Below are 20472 nucleotides of genomic sequence, written 5' to 3' on the forward strand. Positions count from 1 at the left end.
GTTAACTATGGCCTCTTATCAAGATATGTTCTACAACTTTTAGCAATGCATGGTTATTCCAACAGAACAGTTAATTTTATTTAGAAATAAGCACATGCTGTAAGCTATGCTGAAAGACACAATGCTCATTTAAAATCTTTTGACATATTTCAAAATCACTATTTCTAACTGAAACTACAGCTTGTCTTAATCCAGCTGAATGATTTTACAAAGTTTGCTTCCTGCCTATAGCTAGGATTTCGAGGTGCACTCTCGTCAGAAAATTCCGTGACGTCATTATCGATTATGCTCTACTTGGGAACTTTCGATTTCCCGGCATCGACATTTCCATTGGAGGAGGCTGGCACGGAGTGTAGATGTGTCCAATCACAACCACTTCTCTTAACAGACTTTCTACACGCCGTCAGTCTTATGGGTTCTCCGTCGTGGCAAGACCCCTTAGGAGAGGCTGAAGAAGCATATGGAGATCTTCACCAGTGAGGCATATGGAGATTTCATTGGAAGTGGTTAAAGGGAATAGGATGGATATCCATTCCCTCTGCCATTTCTTGAAGGAATAGCACTGCTGAATATGAAGTATAGCTGGTCGAATGAGAGGTCAACGTATGGATACCTTGCCTTGATGTAATCATACCCAACTTGTCTCCCTCCCATACAGGCGAGGAATGCCATGGTGAGAAATTGGTGTCGGGACGTTAGTTTGACAATAACTGGAATTCACTTTGATATTCCTGAAGACACAGTGTATCTTATAACTCCATACATTCCAGTTCCATCTTTGGAAGTCAGTGGCGGATCCAGGATATGATCAAAGGAGGGGCTAAACCATAGTTTGCCGTTTTATCCAGTGTAAAGCAGGATTGAAGCCCATTTTATCTAGTGCTCACATAAGCCATTACAGTCATTTTTATAAGGTCCACATACGCATCGTCCATCACATAGGCCACAACATATTTCCAACTATCGCCCGCTAAGATGGTTGTCGTAAAGCTGTCAACAATTTGTGCAACGTTCTTCAAAGTATTTTGGCAGAAATTCCTGAACACGTCATTCTCGATATTTCTCAAATCTCAGATTATGATGCGAACTGTTTCCAGAGTTATTCCGACGTGTTTCTCAATACCTCCCTATGTATCTGGGTTCTTTCCTTGACAAGGTCACTTGCCGGATAACAGTTGGTTACGACTCGTAGCAGAATACCGATTGGCCTTTTCTTATACCCTACAGAATCCCCACTCCTCCCTTTCCTGCCCACTATTCTTTTTAATACATCTGGTATGCCATTCTTTGACACAGTAAATCCACGTTCCCTGCACAAGTTGCATAACTGCATCTGACACTGGAAGGCACCCTTTTATAGCCTTTCCAGTACAGGCTGATCTTCGGAAGCATTCTTCAACACGAACTTCACTACATTTGTCGTAACGAACTGAGGCGGTAGTCTAAAAAGTACTGAGCCTTTTGCACACGAGATGGCATTAATGTCCCAAATCTCAGGGAATATGAGTCGCAGCAGGTTAGGCCTAATGTCATTTGACATCTGACAGTTGAAACTAGTAAATGTGCAAAAAGTGTTGGAAAAAAAAAGAAATCTTTCAGTTTTACGTCCCACGATTATGCCGGCTTGGCTAAAGGAGACACTGATGATAAGAAATGAATGAAATGGTGGAATGAAGAAAGTGGGAGGAAAGGGGAGAACCCTGAGAAAAAAGTGTAGAAATCCTTACTATCAGACATATGGTATTGTAAAGATCAGCGAATTTTCCGCAAACCTGCACTGTCCTGTGAAGAATTTTTTGCTGTGTATGAGTAACGTTATCAAAAGTAAAAGCCAAAAGATGGTTGTTTCTGAAAATTTCTATGTCCAAAATCGATGTTCGTTACAGTGGGCGACCAAATCAGAGAAAAAATGGATAATATTCCAGCAGAAGTCCAGCGGCATATAAGCAGTTATGACATCGCAAATAGTGTTAAACCAAAGCTAGCTACAAAAAGAACCTCGACGTTTGGGTGCCACATGATCCGACTCAAAAATATTTAATCGATTGAATTTCTATCTGCGAATCTCTACTGAACCATAACGAACTCAAGCTATTTCTGAAGCGATTGATCATGAATGATAAAAAGTGAATAACCTATGACAACGAAGTGCGAAAAATATCTGGTCAAGCGAGAAGCTCCATGCAAAGTCCACATTGACATCCAGGAAGGTTATGCTGTACCTTTGGTGAGACCTGAAGGGCATCGTGCATTACGAGCTGCTGTCACCGCATAAACCGATAAAAATCGGACCTGTACTGTCAACAATTAGTGTCAGCACCTAGCAATTCAAAAGAAATAACCAGAACTAGTCAACAGAAGGATGCTATATACCACGATGACAACATCAGACCGCATACATCTTTGACGATCGGTTATAATTGCGAGAACTTAGCTGGGATATTTTGATGCACCTATCGTGTACCCGGACCTGGCACCGACAGACTATCATTTATTTCGGTCTTTGCTGAACTCCATGAATTGTGTGACGTTAGTTTCAAAAAAGGTCTGTGAAAACGTATCACAATTTTTTGGCCAGAAACCACAAAAGTACTGTAACGACGGGATTGTGGCGCTGTCAGAAAAATGGCACAAGGGCATCGAAGAAAATGGTGTATATGTGGTTTCATAATGTTATTTTCTAATAGCAATAAATGTATTTTCAATTTTGACCTCCAAAGGCTCAATAGGTTTTTAGACAACCTGGTATAAGACTAATGATTCATTCGCTTCGCAGTGGGTGGTGCTACTATCGCTTGTGAAAATCGCAAGTATAGATCGGAAGTAACCTCTATAATTATCTTCCTATTCAGTTCGTCTCTTGGAACTAAAGTGAGGTTATTTTCAAGACGATTTGTTTTTTTTACATTTGAAAATATCGAAGGATTTATTCTTATTGAATATCATACCTTGATTGATAGACACAATATAGTTTTCCAAAGTGTCACTTGTATCCACAGTCACTTATACACAAGATCCTTCTTCTTCTTCTTTTTATCATAAACAATTTACATTTTGTTGTTGTTGAAATATATATATATATATATTTTAAATTTAACATCCACGTTTAAGCTCTTTAGGTATAGGAGACGGATGAATAATGAAAGTGAATATCTGTGAAATTATTATTATTTTTTTCTCTTACCAGGAATAGAATCCAGACTATGTGCACCAAATGCGCACACCTTAGCCATGGGACTAACAGAGAGGTCTCTAACCCAGTAAAATCTTAGAAATAAAATTTTTGGAAACTTCATGAATGTTGTTCAAGGTGCAAATATAATTATAGTTTATGATACCGTCATACAATCAGGGGTAACGATACAATAGGGTGTTCCATATGTGGGACTTCAGGAAAATGCACAGCTGTAAATTGCAAAATCTCTTAATGGCATCTGCTGAAACTGAGTAGTTTACATGCCTATTAAGCTACTAAACTATTACTAACATAATATTAAAAATTATTTCATATGGAACTTGTAGCAGAAATCATTACATAAAATGAAATATGAATATTTAACGAGTTTTCATGTGTTTCTTTATTCACTATGTCTATTTTTATACATTGAACATGCAATCGAACATCACACTTTCCAAGTTTTGTACATTTTGGATGATAAGACACGACATATCATTTGATTTTTCTATGGGTCAACATAGTGGTCAATGCAATCATCAATGATATCCATTTTTTCCACTTCTTGATGATCTTTCTGTTGCTTACTATGAGGATCCATATTTTAAAACGATGAGTATGGTAACTGTTCTAAATGCTAAACGATCGTGTTTTCCTCTGAAATTTCAAGAAGGCTCACGTTCTGATTACTCTCCTATATTTACTTTGTATTGATGAACGATATCAGGCTGTGAAATAAAAATTCTTCTCTTCCTTTTCTGGTGTACAAGATGAACGTAACAAAAAAATTTAAATAGTAACACAGTAACAACATTGTTGTCCCTCCACTTACAATGTTTGTTTTTTATGCCAATCTCGTAGGCTTATTTTCACGTCTTTTTCATAGCAGTATTTCAGACATGGAAGCAGGTATTTCAGAATATTGTTGTCCTGAACAATAATTATCCTTTATTTCACTTTTCTCCACATCTTATAGAAGACGGAGATATGTAGATCAGAGTAGATACCTATTAAATGGTAGGTTTCCGAATTGCAACTATTTTGGTGCAGTACTCAGAAAGAATCGAAGAACCGAGTTCAAAATTCCTGTCATTTTTACCGACTTGCATACTTTGTTACTGATAGAGCTCCATGCAGAACATATACCCTAACGTATTGCTCCTACCTATACCTTGAACTTTTATCGGATAGATTTGCCTTTTATAGGAGGTCTGGCACCTATGTTTACCAAAGGAAGGAAACATCACTCCACTTACATTATAGTTTTGTTACACTGGAACATTCGTCTAAAAATTAGTGTTCATGGTTATATAGAATGGTAGTACTTTTGCAAATTTATCGAAGTTATTGGTGTGTTAGATGAATATGAGTCAAATCTATCCTTGTTTATTGTATTTACAACTAGGATATTATGCGTATGTTTCGTTTGCTCCCAGAACATTCTTTCGAGTGGAAGTTTTACACAGCCACTCAAAGGTATAAGTATTTAATTTCATCAGCGGATATATTTCCTCTGCGATTCTATTTACAGGATACATGTTAGATTCAAGTTCCAATAGTATCAATGATGCTATCATCAAAAACAATTTAAAAAAAAGTTATTCAAGAAATAAATTTTCTTCTGTAAGAATGGTGCAAAATTTCATAAGGAAGCATGGAGTGCGCGTAGTTTTTCGTTCACGAACATATTTTAGTTATACTACTCACATCTGAAGCAAGGCAACTCGTTACAGGATGTCTACCAAGCAAGCATAATCAAATTCCCTGACTTTTCCCGACAAAATTATACTTTTCCCTGACTTTATCATTCTTTTTTTCTTAGTATAACTCATGAAAAATAACTTATATTTAAAGTGAACTGTAAGCTTTCATCATTGTCTATGTGCTTATACAAACAATACTCTACAAACGTATGAACGAACCAATTCATTTACGTGTAATTTATGACTATTTTAGTGGCATTCCTTCACCCCTCACAGCCTGGGAAAGATTTTTCTCTGACACACAATGAAATTCCCTGACTTTCAATGACATTTTCCCTGATCTTGCAAATTCCCTGACTTTCCCTGACTGGTAGACACCCTGCGTTATTTACCTTATACTTATTTAACAACCGATTCTCGAACTTTCAAATTACTACTACTTACAGCTGTCCTTCATATAGTTATTTCCCTAACGTTTCACATATGGAACACTAATTATGTAATCACTACATGTTACGTGATACGAATTCAAGGTGTCTACTATTTTAGACAATTAAAATTCCCTCACTTTTCCAGGTTTTCCAGATTATATTTTAGTGAAGTTAAGTAATCACTATTCTCTAAACACCTGTAGTTTTATAATATGTTCTCTTAGTTGCGACAGCTGTTATAAAAATAAGAACAACACTTAAATAACTACTTATTTATTCCTCGCAAGAACAATATTGTTAAATACAATGTATTTTTTGATGGCCTCCCATCTTTTATAGTCCCCTGTGTTACATTTCATACCATGTACTTGTGGGGCACACTCAGTTGCATAAATTGGACTATTCAAGTGGTTTACTTCTATTAGATTTTTTATTATTTCAGGACATGAAGTAGGGCTAATACATACACGACAATACACACAGATATATGGATACCAACACGAATGTCGTTGCGAGATACAAATACGGACAAACATTGTGGATTTTAGTATTCTAGATTACAAAAGTATTCTATATTTAGTATTTCTATGTAGAATACTAAATACAGAATATTTTTATAATCCAGAACACTAAAATCTACATGAGATTTCCAATTATGATCACGTTATTGAATTTTCATGTTATTGGATTTTCTCTTAAGATTTTTCATGTACTCATAAACTTCGTTGATTTCTTTCACTTCCTTTTCAAGATTTTTCCCTTCTTTTTCCTCAGTTCTTCCAACTCTGCAGCTACTTTCTTTCTTTCTTTCGAACGATTTTCCCCTGCCTCAGTTGCTGTCTGCTTCCTTCTGAGGGCTTCTTTCCATTTGGCATTTGCATTTCTTACTGCATGAATTAATTGTTTTGAGATTGGCATTGCCTGAACACCTCCGTGGAACGTGACAGCGTCATGTACTATTCTCTGCGAAACTAAAAACTCTCTATATAGATTATTCAAAAGAAACTCCTTATTCAATGAGAAACTGTGTTCAACGGAAGCGTTTCCTGTGATAACACTAGAAGTTTCTTAGCGAACGATGAAAAATTATTGCTAGTATTAGTGCTGTCAAGAATGAAGAAACACAAGTGATCTAAACGATCCTTAGTTACGTCAAAATTCTTCATTCTTGTGGTGGCTGAATCTTGAATACAAATTTCACTATACAGTCGTTTTACTTCATCAGTAGCAGGGCCAGACAAATTATGATTCTCTATAAGCACTTCCAATGCTATGGTTATTTGTCCCCTCCCCCTCCCCCAAGTCTCTTGTTTAAAACTGAATCGGGAGAGAGGCATGCAACATCATCAGTAAGTCTGTATTTCAATTCTTCTTACAAATTTCAATTCGCAATTTACACAGAATCTTTTTGCAAAACTCTGTTGAAATATGCAAACAATTCCTCCGAAAACGAAGGATATCCAGTTCAGATAACTTTTCTGATTTTAATGATGTACGTGTTGCAAATCCGACATCAACCTGCTTAGTCGAACACAGATCCTTCCTACCATCTACTAAGCAAACTTTCATCGGGTCTTCAGAAGTTTAAGTATTTCACCATAAAGAAAAGAAAGCATTGGTGAGTCGAAATGAAATTCCGTAAGAAAAGGTTGAATGTCTGCAGCAACGGTTTGGAAGAAAGCTAATTTAGCTCCAAGCAAATAATTTTTCAGACATGATTTAACAATTTTAAAGCTGTCACAAGACGGTAGTCGATTCCTACCTGAAAATGAATCGACATACTTCTTCAAGTGTGGTAATAAGTTGCTTTCTAAACGCTGTGCAGATAAAATGTAAAAGCAAAGAAATAAACCAACTTTTCGCTACAGCAGAAGTCATCATACAGCGAAGGACTTCTGAAAGGAGTTGGCAACCCTTGCGTCTGGAGCTCGTGGTCTCTGATCTCCACTTTAAAAAATAATCCTTTTGTCCATGAGTGTAACTAGGATATTGCAATCAGTGGCTCCCAATAAAGTCCTAAATAACACTTGTTCTTGGTCTTGTGGATTTTAATGTAGTGATAAGTTAGAGCCTAAGTATGTATGATTAACTCTAATTTATAATATTATGCGTACCTAGATTAGTTAGATTTAAAACTTCTATTCCATTTTCAGTACAGTTTGGCGTTCCGCTTGTCTTTATTCCATTTTACCAAAAATTTCCAGAATATACAGACAATTCCCTGACTTTTCCAGAAATTATAAAACTCCATGATTTTTCCAGGTTTTCCATATTTTACAGACAAGTGGACACCCTGGAGTTATATAAAGATGCCTATTTATTTGTACATCATTAATAAACATAAACAGTAATTTGATACTGCAATACACAGAAATATCCTTTTACATTACCTTTTTGCAGACAAGGTGTTAAAGTACAAAACTGACGAAACAAAACGTTCTGCTACACTTTCTTCTTTTTGTACACCATACAACTAATAATATACTCATGTAGTGCAATACTTGTGCTTAAAGTGCGGCAAGACACTAATTGTGAATAATTGGTGTGAATTATTGAAAATTTTCATATACGGGACGTTAGGAATATCTGGGTTAAAAATGTTAGGCTACTAGTATGTTGTAAGTATAAAATATTCGCAATTAAGACAGATCGCTATTTATGTGATGTGTGATCGCTATCACTTAAAAATATACTCTGACATTATTATTACTATTATTAATAATAATAATAATTTTATATATATATATATATATATATATATATATATATATATATATATATATATATATATATAGAGAGAGAGAGAGAGAGAGGGGGGGGGGGTACATTTTATACGTATGAGCTAATCTCCATCTGAATCAAATGAACACAAAACAGTATTGATTTACACTGAATGTGTTTCGATATTATTTGGGTTTCATTACACAGAAGCATTGTCCCTTAACTATCCAAAGGAATATAAAAATTAAGACATGCTTGGCTTATAGACTGACTGGGAGAATATTTTGATATTGAAAAATAACAAATAAAACACAGTTCTGACCAGAGCAGAATGAAATATATTAAAAACTATACTTACAATGTTACAGTTTCAAGGACCTAACGTCCTCTTCATCAGACACAAACACCTGTTTGTGTCTGATGAAGAGGACGTTAGGTCCTTGAAACTGTAACATTGTAAGTATAGTTTTTAATATATTTCATTCTGCTCTGGTCAGAACTGTGTTTTATTTGTTACTCTACTTATCCAGAGCCATGGAGTTTGTTCATATTGAAAAATATGTTTTGTCTTGAAACATACATAACGTCCGGAGGGTAACACGAAAGCATGTCAGACACCATGACGCCCATATTGGAGACCAAACAATAAAGAAACAAAAATCTTTAGGCGGGCCAATATAGTTCACTAAAAACAACAATGGTACATTTTACAAAGTTCTTATAATACTACTCCTTACTGATGACTGAACTTTCTCATAATCGTGTTCGAACTGGGACGCACTGATTCTCAAAAGTGAAGTTAAATGTTTATCTAGGAATCTATTTCTAATACAACTCTTTCGAAGTAACCCTATTCCTCTTTCCATTCGCTAGATTAGGAATAGTGTTGCGGCCCGCAGGAACCTTTCACGGGGCCACAGGTGACTCGCAGGCCATAATTTGCCCATCACTAATCGAAGTTATGAATATTTTATGCTTGAAACCTTTAAGCAGTTGAGCATTCTTATATATATATATAGCGTTCCACGAATAACACTAAGGTTCACCTCCTGAAGAAACCAAGGCAGATAGAAACATGAAACCTTTTGGAACCTTCAAGGAACTTAAAAGGCAACATTATGCTGAGAAGGAGAATCTCCCACAAGGGGGGCTAAAGGGGGTTACTGGGGGTAACTCAAAAATTTTAAATAGCAACCCCCATCGTGTGGTATCTCGTTTGAAAGGTAATCACGAGTAAAGACCACTTGTGAACATTGTAAGTCGCTAGCATGTCCGTAGCCAACATGGCGGCCATCCGTAAAGGACGGTCGAAGTGCGTTCAACGAATAACACTAAAGCTCGTCTCCAGAAGAAACGAAGGCAGATAGAAACATGAAACCTTTTGGAACCTTCAAGGAACTTAAAAGGCAACATTATGCTGAGAAGGAGAATCTCCCACAAGGGGGGCTAAAGGGGGTTACTGGGGGTAACTCAAAAATTTTACATAGCAACCCCCATCGTGTGGTACCTCGTTTGAAAGGTATCACGTGTATTGACCTGTTCTGGAAAATGCATGTTGATTGCATGTCCGTAGCCAACATGGCTGCCATCCGTAAACTATGATCGAAGAAACATTGCAAACCTGTAAGCAGAGAGTAACATAGTATGATTTGGAACATACCTCATTAATGCAGGAGATGCTCGAAGTGTGCACCGCCCACTTCCTGGCAGTAATGTAAACGTTGGACGAACTCCTCTCGAACACGGGTAAAAGTCATTACCGGTATAGAATGACAGGCATCAACTATGCGTTGGCGCAACTCCGCAATGCTGTTCGGCTGCGTGCGGAACACTATAGTCTTCAAATAGCCCCAGAGAAAAAAGTCGGGTGGAGCAAGGTCTGGCGAACGGGCTGGCCATTCAATGGTGCCGCGACGACCAATCCATCGTCGCGGAAACTCACTATCTAAATAGTCACGCACAAGGCGGTGAAAATGGGCAGGACAGCCGTCATGCTGAAAAACGGGCGGAATCTCTCCAAATTCTTACGGATTCTCGTCCATTGCCTCGACAATCAACGGTGCAATAAAGTCTTGCAGCAGCACCAGGTACTCTCACCCGTTAATATTCCATCGATGAAGAGGGGCCCGATTATGTGATTACCAAAGATACCCGCCCAGACATTCAGCGACTCTGGGTGTTGAGTGTTGCCTTCACGAAATACATGAGGGTGTGTGTCACACCAATATCGGCAGTTATGCCTGTTGACCTTGCCATTCAAGTAGAACGTACTCTCATTGCTGAAACACACGTTTGTCAGCACAATGGTCCCACGTGCCAATGCCTCACACATCTGCTCACAAAACTCGATACGCATATCGGGATCATGTTCACTTAACTCCTGGACCATATGTAGTTTGTATGGATGGAAGGTATGTTTTTTTAAGATTCTGTATGTCGTTGTGCGTGACACACCACACGTTTGAGCCACAGTTGTTATGGACTGTTGAGGATGCACATTCAGCTCCGCCAACACTTGTATCTGTGTTTCTTCCGTAGCAAACTAGGGTTTGGAGGCTTTGGGGCATTGGTCACACTGCCTGTCGTAAAGAATTTGATTAATAAATGGCGTACAGAAGAAACACTAATTGGGTTGCGCACATTTTGTTCATTGAACAACCGTGCTGTTGCACTGTACGAACGATTCGTAGAACCAAAGAGTAACACAATTTCAATTCTCTGTTCAAGAGACCACATTATGTATGCAATGTAGGATGGTCAAACGCACCAGCACAAACACACGTCTACGTCCTTCAGACCTACTGTTTCGGGTTGTAATGTAGTGCACTGTTGGTCGGAAAAGCACATCTGATAGTGGTGCACGAGTAAACAGAGTAGTTTTGCTAAAGTACGTGTGTCCAACACCAAAGCGCCACCACGGGCAACTCGTCGTTATGAACTACATCTCCTCGTCCGTAAGAGTAGCAGTTCGACAGTAGCGCAAAGTGTTGGTTCAGTACACGTGCGGTCCGGGGTTCGAGCCTCGTAGGGTTCAGATTTTTTAATAATATTATGGTACTCTCTTTTCTATCGGTTTCAGTTCAATTTGCATGTTTTGTATTTGCAATACTGTTATAGTGTTAGTTGTGTGGTATGTGTATTGTGCATTCGTTCCGAACTAGACCTACGTTAGAGTTTGTTGTGGACACGGTCTGGTCTCTATATGCGATTACTTTTCCAGCGAGGTACCACACGATGGGGGTTGCTATGTAAAATTTTTGAGTTACCCCCAGTAACCCCCTTTAGCCCCCCTTGTGGGGGATTCTCGTTCTCAGCATAATGTTGCCTTTTAAGTTCCTTGAAGGTTCCAAAAGGTTTCATGTTTCTATCTGCCTTGGTTTCTTCAGGAGGTGGACCTTAGTGTTATTCGTGGAACGCACTGTGTATATACATATATACTATTTTTATGCAATAAAATTGGTGAACAACCTTGTGCATCAGTGACTAATTGAACACTTGTGGATACAGCACGGACAACCCACATAACAAACGGTTGTTAGAACAGCGATATACAGGATTTAAATGTTTTATAGAATTATTCTACAAACTGTCATCACTATCAAATCACACCAATAACGGCTACTAACTCGGAATATGAGCTTAAATATTTGTTTATTCTTCGAAACTTCCCTGTTTCAATATTTTTAAAAGCACGTTTATAAAATATAAAATAATACATGTTTCCAAGATAGTATTATTTGAAAAGTATTGTTTGTTTCACATCAATGCCATCTACATTACAAACCTATGTAATACCCGAAAAACTGAGTATCACTTTGCAAATAGAATTAAGCATCTGTTTTCTGTAGTGCAAGTGACACCTCGTATAATTATATGCATATCTAACAATCAAGATATGATGTGATTCAGTGATGGTAGATTCGTCTCCAGTATTATAAAATGTAAGACGAAAATTTATTCTCATTCTAACAGATGAATGTGTAAAAAGCCACCTGAATTCAGTGACCTGGGTTAAGAAGAGCTACAGCTTCAAATTAGGAATACAGATTGAGATTATTATGTATGTTAAAGCAATTGTGTACCATATTTAATGAGATTTATTTATTTATACACAAATCTGGGCATTACCGGCATCTATGGTTTTATGCCCTCACGTAAGAGGGACTACACCATTCGGCAAGCATACTATCTGCGGAAGATGGAAGGAAGAAAGGAATGGTGAAGGAAGGTAGCGACCTGGTACCTGTACGTTGGGTACCACTCTGAAAATTACCTGGTGTGAATGAGGAAAATCTCATTCAATATGGCTGGTCTGAAAAAGCTGTTACACTGTTTCGACCTAGTATCGCCACTGGGAATCGAACCCAGGACCACTGACACCTAAAGTGATTTATTTAAGAGTACTTGATAGCAAACACACACACGCACACTGCATTTTCTTTCCTGGAATATTTTACAAATATCACAAAACCAAAGACCAATATCATAATTCTGCAGAGCTCAGCATTACATGTATTATACAATAAAATGATCTTGGGTTCTAGTGGGGTCGGTTCAAACATTTTACGGATTTTCGAGTTTCGTACAAGCTTTTGAATATCTATAGTAAATATGGACCACGGACAATGATAGCGTAGCTTGAGAAACTACACTAGGTTATAGGTTACTATTAAGTACACAAAAGAGTTCTGCCATATTTCCATTTCGTAACAGCTACTATTAAACGCTAAAGTTAGTGAGAGTAGTTGAAAGAAACGATACCCAAATCCAGGGATGTGCACAGTCAAGTTTTAGGGCGCAAATTGCGTCCATGAGAATTTTTGTGGGGCAATTTTTCATTTAAAGTGGTACAATCGAATTTTAATTATTCTAGAAATATGATTTCAAGAACGCATAAAACGGAATAAATTTACACTGAAAATCAAGTTATCTTCATTTTGTTGCAACCAACTTCGGTGTCCTGTATTAATTTTTATAACGATGGAGTACTGTTGCCCAAACCGTAGTACGGACCTGTATCCTTGACGAGATTAAACTGGAAACAAGCGCTAGTGAAATGAAAAAATGTGTGAGGTATTCGGTAAGGGCGTGGTAAGTGAATGGACAATAAACTATGGTTTAACAAATTCAAGAAGGGTGGTGAACGCACAAAGTGAAAGACGCCCATAAGCAACCAGACACTCAATGGATCGGTGGTCTGATTTAACAGTTTCGAGTCTCTTTCAGCAGTGAGACAATATGAAACATGGATCTACAGTTCAATGTGGGATACGAACTACATGAGCTTCCAATGGGAATAGAACCCAGGTTTTCTGTCCCAAAGATGTGTACGCTAACCATATAAGCACGAGGAAGCTCAATAACAAGGTACTCGAAACGACTATTGAGGCCAATGATGGCCAACCACATAGTAACTTGGGAAGCGGTATAAAATGGAATAATAGGTCCTACATGAGTTGACTGCAGTTCAGAAAGCGATACGAGCAAATGCCTATGGTCCCTTGTTGCCATCTCGGAAGAGCCGGTTGGGACAGTGCTAACCATGTGATTGAGAAGTGGGTTCTTTACGATATTATTATTTGGCACCACATGAACTCACTCCATAAAACAAAAACTCATCCTGTATTAACAGGTATGTTTGACGGTTTACGAGGGGTATCATGAATTGCGATATGGTGTCATCTGCCCAGACGATTAATTTAACTGTGTAGTCGCAGCAACTGAAACACCTGCACGAAAAGTTGAAACCCTGGGGTCAGTTCTTGTCAATCTTAGAGGTCTTATTTTGCTTTAAAATAACGTGAAGTCACATATTTGCTATTATCGCTAATGCCCCGGACATTAAACCACCGGGTTACTGTTTGTTGAACTTGTTACACAAACAACTGCGGGGACAAATGTTCCGAACTCTCGATGATGTGACCTAAGCACGCTCTGGACGATTCTTTTGGTTCATGTTTCGCTGAGTTCTGCTACCATTAGATCTATAGTCTGCCCACGTGTTGGAGACAGATTATTGCTGCTGGTAGTACTATCTCTGATTTTACAAGCGCTTTACTTCATATTATTAACTCTCTCTTTGTAGTATGCAAGTCCAACAGAACTTTTTTTTGGGGTGGTCCTAATGTATAAAGTCCAGTTGTACAAAGAAGAAAAAAAAAGCAATTATTTGAATACTTAATCCCTTTAATGGGACTTTGTTGTGTAATTTGGGGGATGGCACAATCATACCTAGCAAAGATCCAAAAGATTGTGTCTCTAGGCGCACTTTCCGACGACGGACAAGTATTTGTGTTAAGCGTGTCTGAAGATGCTCTCCCCATCAAAGGGATTACGGTTACATATTCACAAACCAAAATGCATTCTCATGAATACTGCAAAGGGGAAATTACTGGAGTCAAGTTAAGAGAGACAAAAACTATAATAAAGAACTTCGCTCATGCTAATGGTAAAAAGAGACTAAACTTCAATAATTTCTAATTGCGCTTTTTATAATAATTTGAAGACGATGAATTCAATGGAAGTATTTTAAAACACCCGTTCATAGTATCACAAAAAATGACCTCAAAGTTGGGATATTTATTTTTATTTATATCTCAAATTTGAGTCATTTCTAGTGATCCTATCGGCAGATATGTTTAAAAATAGTTCCATCAGAGTAAGAGTAGGTAATTATATGGGTGTGCCAACAACAGGGTCTATTTGCACCTGATGAGTCGAGGAATGAAATGTAGATTATTGCCAAATACTAATCTCAGGTTGAGTGGGATGTCATAACGCAGTCGAACCTAAGCCAAAGAGGGGCAATCGACAAGAAGATGACGAATTGACAAAAAAGGTGCCACAAAAGCGAAAATTCGGAGCTGCAACTCCATGCAAAAGATGGGTAGCGTGAGGGGACTCTGTCCAATCCGCAGGCGAGTTAAAAGTATTTCTTCTCAACGAGACCTTGACAACTAGAGGTCCAAACTTTTAAGCCAGATTTAATAGCATGCAATTTCTTGTCACGTGTTAGATCCAAATCCAACTGCCATCGTTGTAAAAGACGAACATTGAATACCAATAAAGATCAGTGCAAGGCAGGGACGTCAGGATTTCAATATTATGAAGAGCTGCATCTCTTGCCACAGAATCCGCCTGCTCATTACCAGAAATACCCACATGGCTGGGGACCCAACAAAACTGGAGAACGGAACCAGCAGCAAGTGGACAATGGCATTTCAACAGAATGTGCTGAAATAGAAAAGTTGTGTGTAAACATTAGTAAGCCTTGTAGGAGCCCTTTTGGAGTCAGACAAGATCAGAATACGGACAACAGTGTGGATTGGAAGGGCTGAACAATAGCAAGCAGCTCAGCACTAAAGATGGATATAAAGAAAGGGAGGTGGTACCTATAGTGAGCATGGCCAAGGACAAATGCACAGCTAATATAGCCATCTTGTTTCAAGCCATCTATATAAAAAATGAGAAAAGTCAGCATAGTGGTGTAACATTGAGTAGAACTCTTGCTGATATTGGTGATCAGTAGTAGCAGACTTACTACAATACGCCAACTGAAACGATATATTAGGATAATTGATCTGCCAGGGTGGAAAATCCAAGGGATACAAGTCCGGCACAGTCTAGCCAATTCATCCACAAGTTTTACGGTAATGCACGAATTCCGAAAAGGCCTGGAAACACGATGGCTTTCCGCATACCGACAATAGCGGTCAGTCGCTTCAACAACAAAAGAAGAAGGGTGATCAGGAGGTGCTTTAGGACGTGCAAAATAACTGACGATCAAATAACTTTTGTGATGTGTAAGAGAAGGTTAATGTGCATCAACAATTAGGATAGGTACAGGGCTAGTTCGGAAAGTACATACAGACAAACGAATACCAAGATGATGGACCGTATCCAGCTGACGTAGAACAGACAGCCTAGCAGAAGAGTAAATTACACAACCATAATCAGTTTAGAACGGATGAAAGTATGGTAAAGGTGTAAGAGTACTGTACGGTCTGCACCGCAAGAACAATGAGAAAAACTCGCAGAAGATTTAGAGCTTTGTGTCAACTATATTTCAAATTACGTAGGTGTGGGAACTAGGTAAGTTTGGTATCAAATTGCAAGCCTAGGAAATGAACACTATCAACAAACGACAGGCGAGCTGCGTTAAAATAAAGGTAAGGGTTGAAAACACGGGTACGTAATCGATCTAAATGAACACATATTAATGAATAGAGTAAACAGTCTATTTTTAACACACCAATTCCTCTATATGGCAAATCCAATGATACACAAAGAGTGAAAGAGAACACGACTGGACCGAGACTTCAGCGTCGGTCCCGTGCCGATGCGTAAACCACTACGCTACCCAGTACACCGACTTCAAGGTGTATGATTGAAAAGGTGTGTGGCTGCTCTGGGAGCAGACTGGGTAGCGTAGTGGGTAACGCAATAGCACGGTACGCCGAAGATCTCGGGTTCGAGTCTCAGTCCAGTCATACATTTTTTCAGAAACGGATCAAGGTTATCCAACACTACTTCATCAGAAAGAGAGAAATCACCATGCTGGAGACTGCCAGGTGGACTAGAAGATATTGGCTTCTTGTGAGCAAAGATTGATTAGAAGAAAATTTAGGCTTCTTGTGAGCAAAGATTGATTAGAAGAAAATTTAGGCTTCTTGTGAGCAAGAGGGCTGGCATATTTAACTCTTTGGGATTTCTTCTTGTTGGTTGAACAAGAGTGATCCTTGGAGATGGTCACAGGTTGGGAGCTAGACATCAGAGTTTGTTTCAAGGTCTCCCGTAATGAGCTAGGAGTGTCAACCGATTTGGTATGGATTTCTTTTTCCGGTGGTCTTGGGCACTAGTTGATAAGAAGGATTCACTAGCTACATCCGAAACAGCTGGAGATGGGGATTGGAAACTAGTTTGTGTATCTATATCTACAGTATGAGTAGACTGTCTGGGTAGCTTGGGATTTGGTACCACAGGTAGCATATAGAGTCTGAATCGAGTGACAAGATTGTAGTGTAGTCAAAATGTTGCATTTAAAACAACGTAATGGCAATGAATACGGTTGTATCTTAAGAACATACTAAACTGCTCGCACAGATGATGGGAGGGAGCTCACAAACAACAAAGGTAAGAATACAGGAAGGAGTAGGCATACGAATGCCATTCAATTTTCTCCGAATTCATTTAACATCAATTACATGTTGGTTGTGGAGTTCCTCTTTCAACTGCTCTTCAGATCAAAATAAGTAATAACGCTTCTATTAGTATTCAGTTGGCAGTGAGCTTCGACTAAAACAGGGACAGGTCTCAACGATTGTACCTAGGTATAATTCAATAACAATTTAAGACTGCTTGTCGGTTACAGTATGCACTAATGAAGTGCTATTAAGTATTTTTTAAATATGGCCAGGGTGAAAGTACCCGTGGCAATGTGCAGGGGCTATTTATGAACAACAACAGGTGACAATTTTCCTAATTTTCCTAGTATCATTGGATCAATCTTTGATTATTACACACCGGAGAGTAAACTCCACGGTCAGTTACTCAATATGTTCACTTCCTGAGGAAGGTGAATTTTGATGCGTAGTTAAATGGATGAAATATAACTCATAAATCTCTTCCACTTCCTCGTCACGGTTCAAGGGGCCTACAAAGCAACCAGTGTCTTTGGACCGTCTTATGTCAGCAAGGTGAGTCATGGCTCAAAGCAACAGGACGAACAATTGCAATGAAACAGAACCACTTCCACTCCTAACTGATAAGTACTGATTGAGAAGACAACCATCCCCCCGATTAAGGAGAGGGGGATCAGGCTTCATATTGTACTTTCACAAGGCGCATTGCCAGCTTTCACTTTTAGGGTCTCACTCCTTCCAGTATGTCTGGGTGCTACGAGAGTTTCTGTCTGCAGTCTCCGACTCCGGGTCCGAACGTCAATGCGAAACATATCCAGAGTTGTACCTCTAAACATAAGCCAAACGAGACAAACAAACAAACAAAGACGCGCACAAAAACAAAAACCCGTCCAGATCTGAAGCTATATTTGTTACATTCTCGATCCGATGCTGCAAGTGAAGGGAGATCACCCCAATACAATCCCCAAACTAAGGACTAGAGGCTATTGTAGCATAATGCTGGGTGATGGGAGTGTCACTTTCCCGACGCTGATTTTTTTATTAGATTCAGCGTGCTCAAATTAGTGTAAAAAGGAAATTTAGGAATGGATCCAACCGTGTGCTTAAAACCACTAGCATGAGAAATAGTTCTTTATACGTTTCAACTATCCACGTACTTTTGTATATTCATTCCATATTTAACAAATACAGGGTATCTATAGCAGCATTATGTACTACTTTAATTTGAACCAGTAACATAATTACTCATGTACTGAAATTATTATGATATATGCTCTTCAAACAGTGGCGACGCAGGAAGGAAGGTTCAAATTCCCAAGTTCATATAATTTCAAGTGTTTGTATGGAATCTTAATACGGTAAATGTTTACTTTTGCAAAATATCTTGCTCAAGAAAGAGGAAGGATGTTAAAAACGTTGAAACCTCCTTTGCGTACACCACTATCTTCAAATATAACAGTCCAATTGTTATATACATTTCTAAGAAGCTTTAAACAACCATATGGTATTCTCTTGCAGTCAGGAAAACGATGGTACCTAGAACAATAGGTACTATAAACAATTTATAGGTATATTGTAAACGTTATTTCTTTGTTAAGCGGACGAAAAGGTAAGAAATCAGTGGGTAGGGTCCCCTATTCAACCATATCCAATAAAATAACTGACTCTCCAACATAATGTAGAACATCTTAAGCTCACCTGAGATTTATATCTTTAAACAGATCTTTCAGTTCGGAATTTTGTTTCTTGAGAAGCTCCAGATCGTTGAGAGCCTTCGTCAATCTCTTCATCAAATTTTCATCTGTCTCTGGTGTGTGGAAGAATGGGGCTGCCATCATTATCAGCACCACTAACCACACACCAAGTAGTATCAACAATCCTCGTCCCCATCTCACCAGCTTCCAAAGCCGCATGGCTACATTCTGAAATGTAAAAAGAGGAAACATTAGAAGGGAAAAATCATAATAATTTGTAAGTAGTAGTTATCAAATATAGTTACAATTATTATAATATATTTTAAACAAGATTATACTAATATATTAGAGTACATTCTTCCATCTACTTTCAAAGTTTTTATAAACAGTTAGGATTTATTGGAAACGGCTGAACACATTAACTGTACGAAACTATGTATAATAAAGCCAGCACAATGTCTTTAGGCAAAACGTTTAGCCAAGTCTTCTTTTACAGTAATCCTAGCATGATTAATTACACTACAGAGCTGTCACACATTTATACAAAGTGTAACTTAGTTAATGTAACAAACGACGGGGAGTGATTTCTGACACCGAGATAAGCAAACAAGGGCATATTGGGGATACTAGCAGAGTTAGTGAGAGCCGAAAGCGTGGGAACAGTAAGTTCGAAGCGGTAGATATGGAAAACCAGTGAGCTCACGCGATCTAAAAAAATCTAGAGGTAGCACTAGTGTTCAATTCGTAGTAGCTCGGTTCACACACACACAGACGGCGCTTGTAGTAGGGGAGAACATGTCATCCCGTGGCAGCTTTCGTGAAGATAAGATGAGGGGGTAATTTCTTGATTTAGAGGAGCCTTCTAGTGAATAATTTCGATGATGTCATTCACTGGTGCGTAACGTCTCAAAATGACGGACAACTCCATTCAAGAAACAAAAATCTCCATTGTTTATGGAACGATTTTCATTTTTCATAGCTAATTTTAAAGGAAATTAAATTATCAATAACGTTATGTATTTCCTCTACAACTAAAGGTATAGGATTTATTTAATAATTTGATGATGAACAATTATTGGTTAATTACTGGACCAACTACAGCAAAACAACCAGCTTGTTTTTGTCGTTCGCCATATTTTTGGATTTCGGGGGGAGAGGTCAGAATTTTTTAGTGAAAATTTGTACTTGTTAAATAGAGATTGAGATACTTTTCTTCTTCCATAAGCAATGATGCAATGATTTTTGTTATGGTCTGAACCAAATTTCCAAGTCCCCTTTATGCATCTTCTGTAACTAGATTGAGAACAAAGTATCTTCAACAAAATTAACGTTTCAGATATGAACTTCATTAAACGTTTCAGAATAGTAACAGCATTGTAATACTCATACCAAAAGAGAGCATTACACAACGAAGTCAACGACTTGGAACAGCATATCTATAACGCCTGTGCAACTGTTCGCCATGACCCAGGTATCTTCGCACAGGTTCGCCAATCCATGATCCGGCGTTGTTACGCATGCATTGCTGTCCATGGCGGACAGTTTGAACATCTCTTGTGATGCACCGCTTTGAACTTAAAAGAGTCTCCACGCTTTCGGTACTCGCTA

The 20472-nt window shown here is 38.4% G+C and overlaps 1 protein-coding gene across 4 annotated transcripts in view; it reads right to left on the reverse strand.

Annotated features, from left to right (window-relative positions):
* FucT6 (alpha-(1,6)-fucosyltransferase 8) overlaps positions 1–20472 on the reverse strand; it is a 236754-nt gene that overhangs the window by 51715 nt on the left and 164567 nt on the right. For all 4 annotated transcript variants that reach the window (XM_081772210.1, XM_081772212.1, XM_081772209.1 and 1 more), the window contains one exon: positions 18869–19092. In XM_081772210.1, the coding sequence (XP_081628336.1) occupies positions 18869–19092 (224 nt within the window). The remainder of the gene's footprint in view (positions 1–18868; positions 19093–20472) is intronic.

The sequence above is a fragment of the Thermobia domestica genome, chromosome 9 (genome assembly GCF_964235325.1).
Source record: "Thermobia domestica chromosome 9, izTheDome1.hap1.1, whole genome shotgun sequence".
Classification (NCBI taxonomy): Eukaryota; Metazoa; Arthropoda; class Insecta; order Zygentoma; family Lepismatidae; genus Thermobia; species Thermobia domestica.